This window comes from Perognathus longimembris, chromosome 2 (genome assembly GCF_023159225.1).
Source record: "Perognathus longimembris pacificus isolate PPM17 chromosome 2, ASM2315922v1, whole genome shotgun sequence".
Classification (NCBI taxonomy): domain Eukaryota; kingdom Metazoa; phylum Chordata; class Mammalia; order Rodentia; family Heteromyidae; genus Perognathus; species Perognathus longimembris.
Genome location: NC_063162.1, coordinates 87063974 through 87085109, shown reverse-complemented (window position 1 = coordinate 87085109; position 21136 = coordinate 87063974). Strand labels below are relative to the sequence as shown.

Below are 21136 nucleotides of genomic sequence, written 5' to 3'. Positions count from 1 at the left end.
ATATATTAGTATTATATATACAATATGCATATATACTATCATATGTATTTTTATAACATTACTATGAGAAATGTACTACAATAAATGAAGACACTGATGAGGCACAGAGAATAAGCAACTTTTTCATGGTCACACAGCTAATAGGTGAGAATTCACTCAGGCAATCTGCTTCTAGAGCCTTAACCTACTTTTCTAATAAAAATTAAATAAATTGGAAGAATAGAAAGCAAATGCAGTACTAGTTCATGGAAAGATCTTTTTCCATAAAGATTATTGAAGTGTACTCTATTTTTAAAACCTCCTAAAAGTAAGAAGTCAGAGAGGAGATGCTTGGAAGAACAATGTGTTTCTATCATTCTTTTATCTACAAGTACCTTTAAAAGTGGTTTTTATGAATTTAACACATATTTCTGTTAATTCTTACTAATTATGCACTAAATGTAACTGCAGAAGTTATATCCAATTATTACGATATCTTTTCTTAGAATTCTTTTGCACAGCACTCCCTTGGTTTGTTCCCCTAAGATAAGACACTAAATAGTCACAGAATTTGACACAGCTCACATGCCTTTGTTCATGCTGACTGGCCAAAGAGATAATGGAAAAGTTCAGCATGCACCCACACTGCAGAGCAATAAAGATATCAATTGCTCATGCCTATAATCATAGTTGTTCAGGAGGTTGATATCTGAGGATCCTGATTCAAAACCAATCCAAGGTAAAAAAAGTCCTGAGATTCCACATTGACCAACAGAAATTAAAAAAAAAAAAAGGAGGTACTAATTGGTAACACCTGTGTTATCTATGAACTCGGTACTAATATTCCCACTGACATAGTGAGAAGCGGAGGCAGAGTAAAACCTTGCCTGTGACACAGTGAACAAGTGAAGATCTAGACTTCCACCCACACCCCACCCAACTCTAGAGTTCATGCTCTTAAGCCCTCTGCCACACCTTCTCCAAACATTACTGTCTGCTGGGTATCCTGCCCCTGCTTTTTGTGCTAAAGAAACTGTACTATATAGAACAATTCTTGAGTCTATCTTACCTTCAATCTAACTTCATTCAGACAATATTTATCTCTGCCTACCATGTTCCTTTTGTTACCTTTAGTTGCCCTCTTTCTAATATTTTCCGTCTTTTTCCAGGACTTCACACATTTGCAGATCATCTCAGCATAGACTGAGGTGTCTACTGTGGGGAGACCAATGACTGTTAGGGAGACTTCCACCCGCTCTAATGGACAAATCCAATCAGATGTTCCAGTGTGTCAACAGGATCTGAATAAATGGCTCCCATGACTTTCTGAGCCTTTTTTAAATGGTGAGCATTCAATTTAACCACAATTGCTGCCTCATAAACAGACTTCCAAGATTGGACCAACTCTTAGAATGGAATTTCAAAAGCTAAACTCATGAGAGAACAAGAACTAGGAAAACAGAGAAGGGATGGGTAGGGAGGGTTGGGAGAGATGGGGGAGGAAGATGGAAGGGGTAACATTCATTAATGTGCTTATAGACTGACATGATATATTGAAACCTTTCTGTAGACTTCTTAAAGGTAATAAGAAAGAAAGAACAAAGAGTAAAATCCCAAATACAACCAATTCTACAAACTTTGAGTTTCTGATTGTGCCTTGGGAGGCTGTGTGGAATTAAGAAGCATCAGCAGTGTCTGCAGAGTCTGACTTAATTGGTCTATAGTAGGGTCCTTGCTGATGGCCTAGTATAGTGCCAGTTGAGGATAGTTTTTTTTTTTTTTCTTGGTCAGTGGTGGGGCTTGAACTCTGGGCCTGGGTGCTGTCCCTGAGCTTGACAGCTCAAGGGTAGCACTCTATTACTTGAGCCACAGCACCACTTTTGGTTTTCTGGTGGTTACTTGGAGATAAGAGTCCCGTGGACTTTACTGCCCCGGCTGGGTTTGAACCACGACTGTCAGATCCCAGCCTCCTGAGTAGTTAGGATTACAGGCATGAGCCACCAGTGCCCGGCTGAGGATGGTTTTCTTAACCTACTAATCTACAAATTAGTGTTTTGAATCCTTTGTGCTCCTTGCTTTAATTGTATTATTGAATAAACCCTAATAAGTGGACATCATTTCAAGTCACATTTTTACCTCTTGTCTTCAAAACCGTTGAATCATAGGCCTTGGTTGGCATCGTGGGAGGAAAAGGCTGCTGGGCATGGGCTTTAATGCCAGTGTACAGGTCCTTTGGCGATGTGAAGGTTGGGAACATGGCTCCGCGACATATGTGTGTATGGTAGGGGTGCTCAATTGGATATGGCAAGCAGATTTCTCTTAGATTTATTTCATAAAACAAAAACAGAAGAGAAAGAAATGCAATGGAAATAATTAGTTATCAAATATTAATTGGGATCTTTTGTTATAACAGATACCATACTAATTCCTGGAATCAGACCCAGAAAGTTCCTACACTCATGGAGTTAGAATTATATATATAGATTATCTACAATAAAAAATGTGAGATGCCTTAATATTGTAAGTGAAATCAAAACTAAACTTATTTTGTGTGTGTGTGTGTGTGTGTGTGTGTGTGTGTGTGTGTGTGTGTGTTGGTACTGGGGCTTGAACTCAGGGCTTTGTGCTCTTGCTTGACTTTTCTGTTCAAGGCTGGCACTTTACCATTTGAGCCACATCTCCACTTGTGGCTTGTTGATGATCAATTGTAGATGAGAGGATCCTGGATTTTTCTACCCAGGCTGGCTTTGAACCTCAATCCTTGGTTCTTACTTTCCTGAGTAGCTAGGATTATAGGCATGAGCTACCAGCACTCGGCTGTAAATTTAATTTTTAAAATAAATCATAACTAATTATCAGTGAATAACTTTCATAACATAAAGCACATGAAGCAGGAATTTTTTAGTTTTTAGGATGTATTCAAATACTTTCTAGTTGTTTTAAATTTGTGCTTCTTAGATTAAGAGGATTCAGGTACCTTATTTTATAGAATGATTTGGGGCATTTAGTTCAGTAATGTAACCATCTTTGCTTTTTCTTTCCTTTTTTTTTTTCTTTTGTCAGTTGTGGGGCTTGAACTCAGGACCTGGGTGTTGTCCCTGAGCATTTTTGCTCAAGGCTAGTGCTCTACCACTTTGAGCTGCAGCACCATTTCCGGTTTTTCAGTGGTTAATTGGAGATGATAGTCTCATGGAAACTGTTGTTCTGCCTGGGCTGGTTTTGAACCTTAATCCTCAGATCTCATCCTTCTGAGTCAGCTAGGGTTAAAGGTGTGAGCCACTGAGCCTGGCTAATGTAACCATCTTGAGTTGAACCTTCAATCCAGGCCATCTGTTTCTTTGAGCAATTAATCAACAAAATATACTGCTTGTTTATACATTCAGACTGTTTTGAAATTAGAAAAGTCAAAATGGCTGGAATATTGCAAGAATAAGAAAGTGAAGGTTACAATTAAAAATTATAGTGACATACTTTTCCTATCATTTGGAGAGCTGACAGGTTTAGAAAAAAAAGTACAAGCTGTGTGAACTAGAAGAAAATCAAGCTTAAGAGATTCACAGAACAGAGAAATGTTATTTCTAACCCGATAATAACATAAAAGACCAAGACCCATGTATGAGCTGAACTGTGTTTCTCCCCAAAATCCATGTGTTGAAATCTTAATTCCAAAACCTTATATTGTGACCCAATTTGGGAAGAGACTCACCACATGTAATCAGGTAAGAGGGGATCATATTGCTATAGGGTGGGACCCTAATCCAGTATGACCGGTGTCCTTATCAAAAGGGCAATTTGGATATACACAAGCACATGCCAAGAAATGTGAAGATAAAGTCAGATGGCAGCAGACACATCTACAATCCGAAGGATGCCAAAGATTGACTGAAAACCACCAGTGTCAGGGGCAAGGTGTGGGACACATGCTCTTCCTCTGGCCTAGAAGGAGCCATCTCTGCCCACACCTTGGTTTTGGACTTCCAGTCTCCTACTTTGAAACATATTCGACTGCAAGTGGAATGGTGAACCCCAAAAATGTAACTTAAACAAGAAGGCTTTTCTTTTCCTACTCTTATAAAGAAAATTAAAAAAAAACACAACACAAAAGAATTCTTCACACAGTTGTTTCCTTAAAAATGAAACAAAACAGGGCTGGGGATATAGCCTAGTGGCAAGAGTGCCTGCCTCGGATACACGAGGCCCTAGGTTCGATTCCCCAGCACCACATATACAGAAAACGGCCAGAAGCAGCGCTGTGGCTCAAGTGGCAGAGTGCTAGCCTTGAGCGGGAAGAAGCCAGGGACAGTGCTCAGGCCCTGAGTTCAAGGCCCAGGACTGGCAAAAAAAAAAAAAAAAAAAAAGAAACAAAACAGAACAGAAAACTGCCCAATGACCTACACCTTATTTCTGATAACCTTTGAAACTGTTCTTTATTTTAATTGAAACAATTTCAGTTAAGATTGATAGGGCACCTAAAACATCCCGTGTTCAGATCTGTTTTTTTTTTTCTTTTAATACTAGTTTCCAATAAAAGGAACCAGAGGGTTTTTTTTTTTTTTTTTTTTTTTTTTTGGCCAGTCCTGGGCCTTGGACTCAGGGCCTGAGCACTGTCCCTGGCTTCTTTTTTTGCTCAAGGCTAGCACTCTGCCACTTGAGCCACAGCGCCACTTCTGGCCGTTTTTTGTATATGTGGTGCTGGGGAATTGAACCCAGTGCTTCATGTATAGGAGGCAAGCACTCTTGCCACTAGGCATATCCCAGCCCCAAGAGGGTTTTTTTTCTTTCTTTCTTTCTTTCTTTCTTTCTTTCTTTCTTTCTTTCTTTCTTTCTTTCTTTCTTTCTTTCTTTCTCTCTCTCTCTCTCTCTCTCTCTTTCTTTCTTTCTTTCTTTCTTTCTTTCTTTCTTTCTTTCTTATTTTCTTTTGGGGGAGGAGAGTTATGGGTTACCCCAGAAGAGGGAAAGAAAATATACAAGATGATCTTGAAGTGTCAGAAAATAAGGACATGCTTACAACAAACAAAAGCAAACCCCAAATACCACCCCTAAACTCAGCAAGGATAGGGGAAATGTCAATAGAATACAGACACAAATCGAAAGATATTCTTATGGCCAATTTAAGGGACAAAATAAAATGGTATTGGAATAGTACCTAAGTACAAAACAACAACAAAACCACCAATCCAAGAAAAAAATCCATTAAGTCCATACTGAAAATCAATGATTAATAAATAGCAAAGTTAATACATCTCTTATGCAGAAGAATGCCAAATAATTTGAGTTCTCTGATGTTGGAAAGTGGTACCTAATCCCAGATGCTTTCTGTCCACTCATAGTGACTTTCTTTTTAAAGCTACAGTATGAACAAAAGGGACAAGCGAACTGGACAGTGAAGGAGTATGAGCCAAGTGCTCAAGTGAACACCAACAGTAATAGACCATGTTGAAAGCAGGTACCCTGCATGTGGTATACTATCTCTGTAGCCTTCCTCTCAAAACATACTACCTTCATCTAATCATAAGAAAAGCATCAGCTGGGTACTGGTGGCTCACACCTGTAATCCCAGCGGCTAAGGAGGCTGAGATCTAAGGATTATGGTTCAAAGTCACACTGGAAGGAAAAGTCTATGACACTTATCTCTTATTGGAGACTTATCTCCAATTAATTACCAAAAAAAAGCCAGAAGGGGCACTGTGGCACAAGTGGCAGAGTGCTAGCCTCACGCAAAAGAAGCTCAGGGACAGTGCCCAGGTCCTGAATTCAAGCCCCAGAACTTGTTAAAAAAAAAAAAAAGTAAAAACCATTTGGAAGCAGATATTTCACCAAACATTTGACTTATAATCTTCAAAGTTTCCATGGTCATCAAAGCAAAAAAAGCCTAAGAATTGTCACTGCTATAAGAGGTACCTAAGAAGACATGCCAAGTGAATACAAGGTGATACCCAGAGAGGGAAAAAAACTGAGTAAATCTCAGTAATATATGGGCTGCAATTAATTGTAATGTATCGATCTTGGTTCATGAACAAATGTGTGCCACATTAATGTAAATAGTGGGTGACACAGGCTGTGAGTATATGGAAATTCTTTACTTTCTAATATGCCTATATTTGAAAGCCTATATTTTTATTTAAAAAAAAGATTGACAGTGGATGCAATTGGGAATAGATCAGAATGATATTAGCTTGGACTTGCATCAGATTCCCCTTCCAAGTATCATGAGCCCCCCTTTATCCTTACAACCATCTAAGTAATAAAATATGCCAACATTGTTTTCTTGATTTTAACAGGAGGGGAAAATAGAAGTTATATACTTACTCTACTGTTGAACTGGGTGGTTTAGGCAATCTAGAATAAAAACAAAAAAAAAAGCTACTTTAAGTTACAGGCTTATAAGGCCTGTATTTCTACTAATGACTCACTTAAGAACAGAGTCCTATTGTTAATATTTTTTATCAACTCATTGTCATTAAGCTGCTATTGTCATAATACATTTATACTAAGATTTCTGGAACTGTGTCATTTTCATATCTCTGTTGTATACCAATACTTTTTCATTCCATTTGTTCTGTCACCAGCCCTAGTGACTACCGCTTTTCCATTTCTTTTCCTTTCACAGAAAGTACAGGGGTGAACAGCTTCAGAGCTTGGTGTCTCCCTGACCTTCCCTTTTCTAACTGGGCAGTCCCAAAGAACCCTAGGGAGCCTGGTATCCTGCCAGTGGCGCAATTACGTGACCTAAAGCCACCCTTGTGGCCTGGCTGGGGAGGTTAAGTACTGGGTGTGCTCTGTCCCTTTGCCTGGGATTGTTGATCTCTTAGGATAGTGAATATTGCCCAGTAATCAACAGAGAGGACAGAACAAAATTGACCAAATTCCCAGAGCTAGCCTTGTTTCTGAACCAGCTCATTCCAAGCTGTATATTTACTTAGTACTCTGAACCAGGTCCTGTGAGCCAAGAAATAATACTGTAGCCTGTAGGCGAGAAGGGGTAGGAAGAGAAACTTACTAGAAGGGCATCCACTTACATTTGATCTCATCAATCAATCTCAGCCTATGCAAATGAGATTGAAAGATTTCAGGCACAACAGTTGGCATGGTATTAATTCCATGGTAAAAATAAGTATCCTTGGATTTAGTAACGCTCCTCTATGCTAGGGAATATTCACTAGAAAGTGCTATATCAATCATGTATAATCAAGTGTATTTATAATACATAATTCACATGAGTCATAAAAGTTTATATCTTTGAGTTCTTACATTTGTGGGTGTGTAACTAAGATGAGTAATTTCCTGTTATCCTGCTACCTGGCTAAGTTGGTGAGATGTGGGGAGGGTGGTGAATATCTAAGGAATCTCCAGTTACTAGGTTGGCAACTATATACGAAACATTAACTTGGCATACAAATTGTTCTCATGTGACACATTTGATATCGATAAAGCATATGCCTAAAATGGATTTGATTCAAAATGAAAAGAGGAAATCTTTTTTAAAATTTATAAGTTAGAAAGATAAAATGAAAGTAACAAATGTTCAAAGAGCTACTCTCTAGATTGCAAAGTAGATGTAGAGCAGGCAAGATTAATGAACTGGTTCACAGGAAAGGATAAAGCAAACACAAATTAGTCTTTTTGGCACCATCTAGTGGCCCAATGCTATATTGCATTAACTTTTTACCCTACAAATAGGACATAGCTTTCTTTTGTTGTGGTTGTTTTAACTATTTTTTTTTTTTTGTCTTTCCTTTTTTGGTACTGGGGATCAAACTCAGGACATTGTACTTGCTAGGCAAGAACTTTGCCACTGAGCTACATCCCAGCCAAAACAAATCTTAGGGAAGGTATAGAAATGCTATTTTCATTAGTACTTCAGTACTAGAGTGTTTTATGAAAAACTATTTCAGAGAGCAAGAAAAACAATATACTAGAAAATACATGAAAGTTACACAGACAAATGAAAAGATATTACTTATCCAAAAAAGACACTTAGGGAGTGATTTTACTGAGTTATTTATAAATGATCACAATGACTTCTTTCTCCCTAAATTCCAATTAAAAATGTGTTGGCTATCACTATGGCATTTTCTGTGAATCTTTTAGGAAATATAACAATTTGTTTACATTGAGAAGGTAGGGAGGGAAACAAATCCAGATGACCTGTAGGCGCTTACTTTTTGTTGACTTGCTTAAATGTTACAAACCATTTCTTTTGGTTTATTGGTTCTTTTTATTTATTCTTCATTTCTAGGCTTAATAAAACAATGATTCTTTTCTCTGTAAGTGCCTATTAGGAAGCCTTTTTGACTTCTCATGTAACCCATTTCCATTAAGATTATTTGATCTCATAGAAGGGCTGGGGAGCCCAGACTTACAGACAATCATTTCCATAGAGGTCACTTTTTTTGTTCTGTGTCAAGTAATAGAATTGTTCAATAGGAAGCTTTCTGAAAAGACATAAGAAAAGATTAAATTCATCAATATTAAAGTTAACATAGTGGGGAGACTGTAAAAGACAGACCAAAAGCCTGCACAGGATGGGTTGGGGACCATGGAGGGAGATGGGGGTGGAGAGGGGGATTCATGAGACTCCAGCTTAACCAGTGGCTGGCTGAATTGGCTCATGCATGTTTCCTCAGCTCCAGGGGAAGCACAATGGCTGGGGGCAGTGACGAGTCCTCCTGTCATCTTGCAACACAGGAAAGTATAACTAGGAGGATTGAAACCCACACCAGCCCAGGAATAGAATGAGAATCTTGAAAATAACACAAAAAGAGGCTGGAGGCATGGCTCAATCATGGAGTCCTTGCTGGTAAGAGTAAGGATTCTGAGTTCAATCCCCAGTATTGCCAAAAAGAAAACAACAAAAAAAGACAAATAAGTGAATATAGCTATGAATATATACAAATTTGGGTTGAGAGTTGGAAGATTGGGATTTGAAGCTAACCTAGGCAGAAAGATCTAAGAAATGTGTTTCTAATTAACAAGCAAAAAAGCTAGGCTGGGGGTATGGCTCAAGTGGTAGAGCATGAAGAAAGCTGAATGAGAACTAGTTCAAACCCTAGTACTGTACACAAAAAAGGAAAAAGAAGAGAAAATGTAGAGGAATTTGTTTGTTCCCTCTTTGGTACTAGGGGTAGAATTACTATTATTAGTTTGCCAATATTGAAGTTTGAGCCATGCCTCTAGCCTTGCTTTTTTCTGGGCAACTAGAGAGAGTCTCAGATTTTTCTGCTCAGGCTGCCTTTGAACCATGACCTTCCAGGTCTTAGCCTTCTGAGTAGTTAAGATTATAGGTTTGAGCCACTGGTGCTTGCTTGGCTGGCATACCATGGTAAATAAGATTTTTCTTTAAAATCCAAAAAACAAAAGGAAGTTTGATACAAGGAAGCATAAAGAGTTCAAATAAAATGGAAATTAGAACATTATACAAAGGATTGCTATCTAGAACATAAAGAACAGTAAGAAAACAATAAGAATGGACAAAGAATAAGAACAGAAAAGGAAATGTAAATAGCCATAAATAAAACAAAGCATTTAATGATGAGGAATACATTCTGAGAATCATGATACCCTTTTTGCTAATTAGATGAACAAAAATTATACAACTTAAAACTATAATACAGTTGGCAGAGAAATAAGGAAATGTGTATTCCTAGACACTACCAGAAGAACAGAAATCATTTGTACTACATCTACTGAATTAAAGATACTCATACATAGTTAGGATCTTCCCAAGGGAAATGTGCATATTAGCTTAAGAAACCCTATCCAGGGCTGGGAATATGGCCTAGTGGCAAGAGTGTTTGCCTCCTACACATGAAGCTCTCGGTTCGATTCCCCAGCACCACATATATGGAAAATGGCCAGAAGGGGTGCTGTGGCTCAGCTGGCAGGGTGCTAGCCTTGAGCGGGAAGAAGCCAGGGATGGTGCTCAGGCCCTGAGTCCAAGGCCCAGGACTGGCCAAAAAAAAAAAAAAAAAGAAACCTATCCAATGACATTACAGTACAGTTAATGTAAACAAATGATAAAGGAAGAATATATGACAAGGTAAATAGTCTCTGATGCATCTATTTTGTGGAATATTATGAGAAGTTAAAAATAAAGTATATATATGTGTAGTAACATAAGACTACACATTGGAAAATGAGAAAAACAATCCAAGTTGCTTAATTCTATGCATCAAATGACAATACATTAACAAAATGTGTGTGTGTGTGTGTGTGTGTGTGTGTGTGTGTGTGTGTGCGCACCATTTCTGGGGTTTGACCTCAGGGCCTGGGTGCTGTTCCTGAACTCAAGGCTAGTGCTCTACCACTTGAGCCACAGCTCCACTTCTTTCATATATTTTTAACAGATATGTGTATAATTTTGTAAATAAGTAAAAAGGTATGGGAAGAGACACACTGAAGCGGTAACAGTTCCTTCTCATAAGGGAAGTAGGATTAGGAGGTGGTGGTCAAATAAGAGCAGGCCTCATCTATGGTGTTTTCCTAAATTTTGTCTTAAACCTTTATCCTCCCTAATCTTTGCATCCTGACTAGCAAAGATTATAGGTGTGAGCTATGGGTGCTATTTAGTTTAATGAGGTTTTGTTTTTGCTTTTGGTGCCAGTACTGGGGCTTGAACTTAGAACCTGGATGCAGTCCCTTAGCTTTTCACTCATGAGCTACACTTCCATTTGTTTTTTTTTTTTTTTTTTTGCTGGTAAAGTGTCATGAACTTTCTTGCTTAGATTGACTTTCAACCATAATCCTCAGCTAGTGTTACAGGTATGAGCCATTGGTGCCCAGCTCTCTTTAGTTTTAATTTGTGTTTTGAACAGTTGCTAAAAGAGTGACTTTAATATTTATAAACTGTTATTGAAATACTTTAATATTTTAAAATAGTGCCGAGCTGATTATAATGACTATAATAAATAATAGTGAAAGAATTATAAATGAAAAAAATCCCTCAAACCCAGAAAATCTGTACAAATTAGGCCAGCTTTTTGCTGAAATAAAACACTTTTAATGTCATGTTTCCTCCCCTTTATGTCTCTTTCTCATAGCCCCATTAAATTTTAGATAGATGATGGAATTAAAATTTCTGACCACAATATTTTTTTTAAAAATCTCAAAGGTCAGTCCAAAAAACAAGCAAAAGCCAACAGAATTATGTACTTCACAGTTAGAAATCACGTGATTCTTTTTTTTTTTTTCCATCTGTGTCCTAAGTTAGCACAAGGAATATGTCTTGGGGAAGAATATGTCTTGGGGAAGATTTCAGTTAAAGGACGGAGAGTAGAAGTAATGACAAGTGGCTGACAGACCCCTGGGTGTGGGGGTGGGAAATGGGAGAGGCTCAGTTACCTGGGCCACGGTTCTCCCCCAAATCCATAATGCTGATGTCCTTTGGCCAGGACAGGAGGCGGCTCACATTTTGGTCGGTGTTCATCAGGAAGTGCAACTGGCATTAACCCACCATACTCCCTTTCGGTGCCCCACGGAAGCCGGCATTGTTGGAGTGAGTTCCTTAATTCCTTATACCTGTGAAAAATGAGAGATGAAGTTGTTCAGCAGTAACTAATGTTCTGACTGCTTATTAAGTGCTTTTACTTATTTTTTTTATTCCCATCAATACTTGCACAAGGGGCTTCATTTTACCACCTCTCTTTTAGGTAGGCAATGATGCATCTTGCTCAGAGTCACCGTGACCCTTTAGACTCTCCTTCCTCTTTCCAAACCAGTCTCAGAGACTTTGCTTGTTCCATTTTCCTACAAGTATACAACTAAACTCACCCTCCATCCCCTTCTTCTTTCATCTAACCCCTTCCAGTAATACACCCCAGACAAGACATGTTTTAAATTTTGGATGTTCATTTTTGTTAAAGTGCATGCTTATTGTTCAAAGGGGCTTCACTTTGGCACTCATACATGTATACTGTACTTCAGACCAATCACATACACACAGTCCTGTATGTGTTTACATCTATGTGTATAGTTGCAGTCCAGCAAGCACACATAAGACAGAAACATGTGACCTGAATCTGGCCGCCTTTGTAAATATTTTTAGTTCATAGCTTCATAACACCTAATTCTCAGTGTCAGGGAGATGACAATAAATCCTGATTACTTGTGTGTCACCATCATGGGACTGTTGAAGGAATGATGTGAAATTTTGGGGTGTCTACACACGATTCCTTTTTCAACAGTTGTAATGCATTTCTTTTGAGAAAAATGGCTTTTTTTTTTTTTTTTTTTTTTTTTGGCAAGACTCATGCTGAAAAATCCACCAATGTGAGGTACACAATCCAGGGGCTTTGAGTTTACTCACAGATAATGCCTAGCTATCACCATAGCCAATTTGTCATTCTCACCATCCCAAAAGTGAACCCTAAGTCCCTTATCTATCACTCCCCAGATTCCCATCTGCTCGCACCCTAGCTGAGTCCATCTACTGTGACCCAACAGCATAACCATTCCTATCAACTATGACTATTTTTTTTTTTTTTCCAAGTCCTGGGCCTTGGACTCAGGGCCTGAGCACCATCCCTGGCTTCTTCCCTCTCAAGGCTGGCACTCTGCCACTTGAGCCACAGCGCCCCTTCTGGCCATTTTCTATATATGTGGTGCTGGGGGAATCGAACCGAGAGCTTCATGTGTAGGAGGCAAGCACTCTTGCCACTAGGCCATATTCCCAGCCCCAACTATGACTATTTTTTATCTTAGAGGGCAGAGTAGAATAGCAGGGACAGAGATAGAAGAATTGAAAACATTTGTCTAGATCTTTACAGAGAAAGTTTACAAAACCTTCGCACTATCTACTCACAGAGAATATTGGTGATGGTTGATTCAGGGGCAATGAAAGAGATGCTGGCACTAATACCTCAAAGGTCCCACTAGTTCTCTGACTTTGATCAGCAGACAGGGTGTGAGGGACATGACAAGTCAAAATTATTTAAACACATGTGATTAATGATAATCTAGGCTTTAATATTTAAGTTTGCAAAAGCCATATTTAAATACTAAATGAGTTGATTTCTCAGCATCTGACCCCTATATATTACTTTGTCCCCGAACAAGAACCAGTAAAAAATGTTAATCAATCATTTAGGCTGACATCCACCTAAAATTGGTAAGTTGCAGAAAACAAAAAAATCTAAAAGGTGGGCTGGTAATGTGGCTTAGCGGTAGAGTGCTTGCCTAGCATATATGAAGCCCTTGGTTTGATTCCTCAGTACCACATAAACAGAAAAGGCTAGAAGTGGCACTGTGGCTCAAGTGGTAGAGTGCTAGCCTTGAACACAGAGAGGCTTGGGTCCTGAGTTCAAATGAATAAAGTAATAGAAGTCAAGGCATAAACATTAGCTTACTCTTGGTGACTAGATAAGCCAGGGTCCTAACTTTGGTTTCCTTAGTATTCTTAGTACTTTTCTGCTAGCCCAATCATTCTCAAAACAAGCTGGGGGAAAAAAAAGACCCCAAACTTCTTTACAGATATATTCCTTTTTCTCTTCAAACCCAGTGAGTCACACTAGGCACTTGTAATTTTAGAAAGCTCTTCAGGTGATTTTGATGTAGCGTCTCTAATTCAATGCTAGGTAACTGTGCAACAGACAGACAGTTGTCTCTCATAGCAAAAGCAGGCTCTTAGGAGGAAACCATCTTGTATCACTATTAAAATTACCAAATTCCTTGAACATACTTCAAAGGGCATTTTCAAAGAGTATTCTTTTAAGTATATCTATGGTATATCTTAGCTGCTAAGAGCTAAAACACGGTAGGATTCATGTTAATCTTCATCATTAGGAAGGACAATCCCATAAAAACAACAACAGAAGTTTTTTGCTTTGTGTTGTTTTGTTTTCAAGATACCCTGTGGTTTGGTTTGACAGCCATGGAGCCAGAAATGGGTCTGAATGAGTATTCCATAATAATAGAGTGGTGGTAGCAGTTACCCATGATACTTTCAAGAGTAGTTCAGAATAATGTTAAGGAAAGAGAAGCTTCTGGAATTCTAGCTTCTTTTTACCAAGGAGTTAGGAGGAGAGGTTCTGAGAACACATAAGTACTCTGGTTTTCTCAGCGTAGGGACTGTGAAAAAACTCATGTGAATCAAAAGGGAATGCAGGTTTTAGTTATTTAGATAGGATTATGGTTGTAGTTAATGTTGTTTCAAATGATTTCATCTTGCAGTTTGTTAGTAGCTGGCCATTTTTGCATTTAATTTTAGAGTCAGTTAATAAAAAAGTATTTCCTCAAAGGTGTTTCTTTTAAAGGCAATGCCAGTTATGAGGCTTTGAGATCAATCATTAACCAACCATAGGACCATTTAGGTAAAAGGAATCAATATTTCAGTGAAAAGCTTACCCACGAGTGCTTTCCTTCCTTCTTTCTTTTCTTTCTCTTTCTTTCCCTTCCTCCCTTCCTCCCTCCCTCCCTTCCTTCCTCCCTCTCTCCCTCCCTTCCTTCCTCCCTCTCTCCCTCCCTTCCTTCCTCCCTCTCTCCCTCCCTCCTTTCCTTTCTCTCTTTCTTTCCTTTCCTTTCCCCTCCCTTCTTCTCTCCCTCTTTGCCAGTACTGGGGCTTGAACTTAGGGCCTCACACTTTCATTTGCTAGCTCAGCTTTTTTGCTTACAGTGGTGTGCTACCACTTGAAGCACACCCCCATTTCTGGCTTTTTGCTAGTTATTTGGACTTAAGTCTCTTTGATGTATTTGCCCAGGCTGACTCTGAACTAAAGATTCTGAGATATCAGATTTTTGAGTGGCCAGGATTCTAAATATAAGCCATAGTATCCGGCTCATGAGTGCGTTCTGAAGGCAAGATATGACAGTGCTGAAATTCCTACTCTTGATTCCTTTTGAGCCAGAGACAACTGACCATCCCAGATGACTCAGATCTGCATGGGTTTTCCTCTGATCCAAGATTAATTTGATTCTGATTAATTTGATGTCCCCTGAACTGAAAAAAAAAAAAGCTAGAATTTGGGGCTGACAGTCACTCTTGTGAGTCAAGTAGCTGAGCAAGAACAACAAAGCAGAAGTGAATGGAGTCCTTTTCCCCCTATATAAAAACATTCCTTTTATGAAAAAAATATAGTTCATGAAAAACTGAGTAGGATAGTATCATCTTTTAGAAAGACTAGGTCAAAGCCCCCAAAAATCAGCACCAGGAAATGGGTACATACAAAGGAGGGGGCAAAAAAAAGAGGGGCAAGTGAATGAAGGGGTGGGGAGGGCTGGAGAATGCAGCCAGGAATTCATAGTCTATACTACAAAATTAAGAAGAGGGAAGAGTTGGGCCAAAGGGAGGGTGAGAATGTTGAGAGTGACACTGATCAAGATGTACTGTATTCATTAACTGCTTAAACAAGCCTCCTTTGTTCAACTACCTAGAAATAAAAAAAAATTAAAAATGAATAGATATCAACACAGTGATTAGTATTGTGGGTAAAAGTAGCTAGGAGGATTTTTCTTGTGTTTTAATATGATTGTTTTCTGTTGAAAAAGATGGGGGATTTGTTTTCTCTAAAATGTCCCATGATTTCTAAGCTATTTATAAGGAATATGTATTTCTTTTATAATTAAGAACCTTCCTTTCTCTTTGGCAGTACAAAGGACATGTTTCTTTTTTTTTTTTTTTGCCAGTCCTGGGGCTTGCAGTCAGGGCCTGAGCACTGTCCCTGGCTTCTTTTTGCTCAAGGCTAGCACTCTACCACTTGAACCACAATACCACTTCCGGCTTTTTCTATATATGTGGTGCTGAGGAATTGAACCCAGGGCTTCATGTATACAAAGTGAGGAGTTTACCACTAGGCCATATTCCCAGCCCAGGACATGTTTCTAAACTGGAATAGATCCATCAAGTGTGATCAAGATGATGAATCCTTAGACACAAGAAGAGCAGCAGAGTCTGGAAAAATGCCTCAGACAGGCAAAAAGAATCTCCAAGCTTTTGAAGAGCTGCCAGCCTAGAGGAGATAAATTATGATTTTGTATGGCTTTACAGAGAAGAACTAAGAATCAACAGGTAGAAATTACAAAGAAGAAAAATGTCCTCGTTAGAATGTAATTTATCTAACAATCACAACTGTTAAAAATGGAATGGACTTGCTGAATTGAAACCCCTTTGGACCAACTACTTAAATGTCATTTTTGGAAAATAAAAAAGAAAAACTCTTTCGGAAGTTTGCTCCTCTTGCCAAACAGAGATAAAGTGCTAGGACTACTTTACAGTGTTTTTCCTATCTACCTCGATGTGTATTTAAGAATATAGATGGATATCCTCAAGTTTGACACTGTTCAGCAGAGCCACATAAAATAATACTAAAGACTTTCCCACAGTTTTTCCAGTGGTGGGTGGGAAGAAATGCTTGACTCTTCTAAAGTCTGAATATTTTTTTCAAAAGGATTTCTTACGGGATTCTTTATCAGTAAAGATGAAAATGAAGACTCCAGAGAGGAGAATGCCCAGGGCAATGGCAACGGGTTCAGAAGATGAGGACAGAAACATGTACAAATTGGAATTCAAAAGAGTTGGTGAACTTTTATGTTTTATAGTGTAGTAAGTTAGGGATTTTTCTTCCTAGATTAGAAGAGCTGGATATTTCCCTAACTAAACTTTTGAGGATATCTGAAAATATTAAAACCTCCCTCACTTCTAAAACTGCTACTGCGCCTTGTGTGGAAATAGTTAAATTAAACAAGCAGGGCAAAGTTTCATGTGTAACTGTTCTTGATATTCTTAAGAATTTGTGTGTTTACTAATGTGTATTCTTCAAATATCCAAAAGTTTGTCCAACAAGTATTTTTTTGTGATATCCTATTACTTCTGTTATTGGAAGTTATGGATGGCCATCTAAGAATAGGACTGACTTCTAGAATATCCCTATCTCCCAACTGGTTGATTGAACCACCAGTGTGTCAGAAAATGCTAACAGAGGTTTATTATCTGTCGGGAAAAAATGGAGTAGACTGTGTGGTAGTAATGCCTCATTTTGGAAGTGTTTAAATGTAGGCAGGTGGACTCTTGTTTAATTTCTCAAGAAAAAAAATATTTTAAAGTGCCATTTCTAAGGCTTGAACTCTGGGCCTGGGTGCTGTCCCTGGGCTCTATTTTGCTCAAGGCTAATGCTTTACTACTTAAGCTACAACTCTATTTCTGGCTTTTTGGTGATTAATTGGGCGATAAAGAGTCTCACAATTTTCCTGACTTTTCAGTGCAATTCTCATATCTTAGCCTCAGGAGTAGCTAGGATTACAGATGGCTAACACTAAAAAGAATTTTAAAATAAGAGATTTGGACAAATGAAATTGAAGAACATAAAACAAGAATGCAATTAAACAAACTACTTTTTTACTAAGCATTTTGATGACTTCCTTCCAATAATTCAAGTAAACCATATACAGAAAAAGATGACATTGCAAATTAAGTGTGTCTGATACTTCTTATGTTACACGGGGAAAATAGCAATTCTATATGGTTGTCATGGGGATTAAAAGAATTATCATATGGTCATCATGGGTATGTTAGACACAATTTTAGTCATGATAAATGTATCACAGGAAATTTAGTAAAGCAAAAATTTTAAATATGAGTAACAAATTCTGGGTACTTTTGAACAGCTGGTGTTAGGGGACAATAGAAAACCATGACAATGCTCTTTATTAAATAAAAACTATGAAATTAGATTAATTTGCGAAGACAGGAAGTGATCATTCTAGATTCTGGAAGGTTTAATAGATGTGGAAAAAAACAAGATTTGTCATGTTTTTCTTTTTTCTTTCCTATGATGTGATCAACAGAAGAGCCCTAGGATAATACAATAATAGGGTACATTTTAAAAATTACACTAATAAAACTTTTTTTTTCTATTATTGGGACTTGAAATCAGGGCCTCACACTCTTGCTTGGCTTTTTCTGCTTAAGCCTGGCATGCAACCACTTGAGACACACCTCTCCTTCTAATTTTATGCTGATTAACTGGCATCTCATGAACTTTTCTTCTTGAACTGGCTTCAAACCCTGATCCTCAGATCTCAGTCTCCAGAGCTAGGATTATAGGTATGAGCCACCAGTGCCAGGCAAGTAAAACCTTGGTGTGTGTGCTGGTCCTGGGGCTTGAACTTAGGGCCTGGGCTTTTTTTCTCATGGCTTGCACTCTACCACATGAGCCACAGCACCACTTCTAGCTTTTTGGTGGTTAGAGATAAGAGTCCCATGGACTTTCCTGCCCAGGCTGGCTTTGTACTTCAGATCTCAGCCTCCCAAATAGCTACGACAATAGGCATGAGCCACAGGTGACTGACTAAACTCTTTCTTTTCTTTTCTTTCTTTCCTTCCTACTCTCTCTCTCTCTCTCTTTCTCTCTCTTTCTTTCACCAGTCCTGGGCTTGAACTCAGGTCGTGAGCACTGTCCCTGAGTGTCCTTTTTTTTTTTGCCAGTCCTGGGCCTTGGACTCAGTGCCTGAGCACTGTCCCTGGTTTCTCTTTGCTCAAGGCTAGCACTCTGCCACTTGAGCCACTTCTGGCCATTTTCTATATATGTGGTGCTGGGGAATCGAACCCTCTTGCCACTAGGCCATATTCCCAGCCCTCCTGAGCGTCTTTTATTCAAGGCTAGCACTCTACCACTTGAGCCACAGGGCCACGTCTGGCTTTTTCTGTTTGTGTGGTACTGAGGCATTGAACCCTGGGCTTCATGCATGCTAGGCAAGCACGTTACCACTAAGCGACATTCCCAGCCCCTAAAACCTTCTTTTAAATGTACTTTTTCTGGTGTGTGTGTGTGTGTGTGTGTGTGTGTGTGTGTGTGTGTTACCTGTCCTCCGAGGCAGTTGGACGAATATTTTTTTCTAGTGGAGTGTGCACTTCATCTGAGTACAAGGTGTCTGACAGGATATCAGATCCTTCAAGCTCCCTGCAACAGTAGGGGGTGCCATGAATCACCTCCATGCTTGCCTAAAAAGGCACAATCTGGAAAAGAACCAGCACACATTTGGTTTGGGAAACAATATCCTGGGAACTGTCAATAGCATATAGATTTTCGTCAAGCAAGCCAAGAGACACATTTCCAATCTGTAAACTGCTCAAACCCGTTAATGCCAAGAACCAGCGGCATCCTTTCTCACGGAAAGTCTGCGGGCGCCTATGGTCAAACTAGTAATAAATACAAATTCAATCAGATTCTAGTGACATGAATTTCCACGGAAACAAATCCACCTTGTGGAAGATGTTTCTAAGATTCTGAACACTATCTGGCTGACCTGTGGGTCCACACAAGCCCCACTACTTGGCAGATAGCACCCGCAACTCATTTCTTCCCTCAAGCTCCCTATTAAGCAGATTTTTTTTTAACCACCCCGTGGCCTTTCTGAAAAATCAGGAAGAACCATCACTAGAATCAAAAGCGGTCCTAAAGAGTTTGCGGTTTTTAGACAAGAGACTCTGCAGACTGGTGGGGCTTGGGTGGTGGGACCCCTCAAAAGGGATTCTGGGCCCCCAACTGCGCGGGTGACACTCCCACCCCCTGCCGTCCCTCGGACTCAGGGACGAGCCCAGCGGGAACTGTGGCTGGAACCGCGGGGACCCGGGGCCAGGGCTCCGGGCCCTCTGGTACCCCCTGCCGGGCAGCGCCTGCGGCGTTCCATCGCACCTGGGTCCTCAGCTCCGGAGCCCCAACCGGGCCGCGTCTCCCCCTCCTCTCCCTCCAGCTGGTGGGCGTCCTCGGGGCGTGGAATTCCGCGGTCGTCCGCACCTGCGGCCCCCGGGAGCTTGCTGGCAGGTGCGGGAGAGGGAGAGAGAGGGGTGGCGGGGCCGGCGCCAGGTGAGGCGGTGGGTGCCTGTGACGGTGCCGGTGACAGCGGCACTAGGTAATGCATCTTTAAAGGGTGTGGTGGGCGCTGCCCCGCGCCGGCGCGGCGGCCGGGGCGGGCGGCTCCGGGGCCCGCGGACAGAACCTACGGAGCGCTTCCCCGACTGGCGGGAATTCGAAGGAGCACCGGAAGTGAAGGGAGGGGGGGCCAATGGGCTTTCCCCTGGCCCCGCCCCTCACCCCGCCCCTCTGTGACCGGGCCAGCCGCCCTTGCGCGCCCTCTGGCGGACACTGTGATGAATTCTCTTCCCCTTCCAAGATTGAGGGCTTGTGTGTGGGGTCTGAGGCCTGGGGCGGCTCCTCAGACATGGAGGAAGTTCAGGGGAACCCGGCCAGGTTGGCCCTGGTGAGCTCAGGGCCGGTGTCAGCGGGATCCTGCAGATGCACACCTTAGGTAGTCCCCTGACACTCTCTGCTCTTCCATCCCTGGCAGGGGGTGGGGGGCATGGATAAGGCACAAGTGGGCCTGTGGATGCTTTCCTTTACCTGTCCTGTCCCAAAGGCCCACCCCTGCCTTCCTCCATTACCCTGGACCGTTCTGCAACCCCCAATAAAACTAACGTGAACTATCCTTCTACACCTATAGGCTCTCCAGGCTGTCGTCATGGCAGAGGCCAGCACCACCCTCTCTACCCCTCCAGGAAGGAAAGGGATGTGGAGAGGTACATTTTGGTACTAGGAGGCTAGAAGTGAGCCTGCAGGCAGAGAAGGTAGGGTATGGACCTCCTGGGAAAGGGAGATGGGACTTATGGGTGTCTTTGCCTTTCTCGGCCTATTTTATAACTGTGTGTGTGGGTTGGGTACTCCTGGGGCTTGAACTCAGGGCCTGCCTGCTGTCCCTGAGCTTTCTACTCAAAGCTAACACTCTACCACTTGAGCCACTGCTTCACTTCTGGCTCTTCGGTAATTAATTGGAAATAAGAGTCTCATGGTCTTTCCTCCCTGGCTGGCTTCAAACCACGATCCTCAGATTTCAGCCTCCTGAGTAGGCGAGAGCCACTGGCACCTGGTTATTTTACTACTATTAAGCAGACAGTGGCTATTCATTTTGGGCTCTGTACTTATTTAGAGTTAGCTGGCTTGGGGGAAGAAAGGCTCATGGGTAGGGAAAACTGTAAATGTGTAGTGTTGCTACCTCTGTCCACCTGATTATGACTCCAGGCCTCCCACATGGAAGAGTAGGGCCTTCAGGAGAACCAGTGCTAACTAAGTAAGGCGAAACTAGCATTCTCTCTCTCTCTCTCTCTCTCTCTCTCTCTCTCTCTCTCTCTCTCTCTCTCTCTCTCTCTGTTTCTCTCTGTCTCTCTGTCTTG

The 21136-nt window shown here is 40.7% G+C and overlaps 1 protein-coding gene across 1 annotated transcript in view; it reads right to left on the bottom strand.

Moving 5' to 3' along the window:
* C2H7orf31 (chromosome 2 C7orf31 homolog) overlaps positions 1-19912 on the bottom strand; it is a 31025-nt gene extending 11113 nt beyond the window's left edge. The window contains exons 1-6 of the mRNA XM_048339665.1: positions 19605-19912; positions 18771-18925; positions 11320-11496; positions 8343-8414; positions 6289-6318; positions 2116-2297 (exon numbers count right to left, since the gene is read on the bottom strand). Coding sequence (XP_048195622.1) covers positions 2116-2297; positions 6289-6318; positions 8343-8414; positions 11320-11496; positions 18771-18904 — 595 coding nt within the window. The 5' untranslated portion in view covers positions 18905-18925; positions 19605-19912. The remainder of the gene's footprint in view (positions 1-2115; positions 2298-6288; positions 6319-8342; positions 8415-11319; positions 11497-18770; positions 18926-19604) is intronic.
* Positions 19913-21136: the final 1224 nt, after the last annotated feature.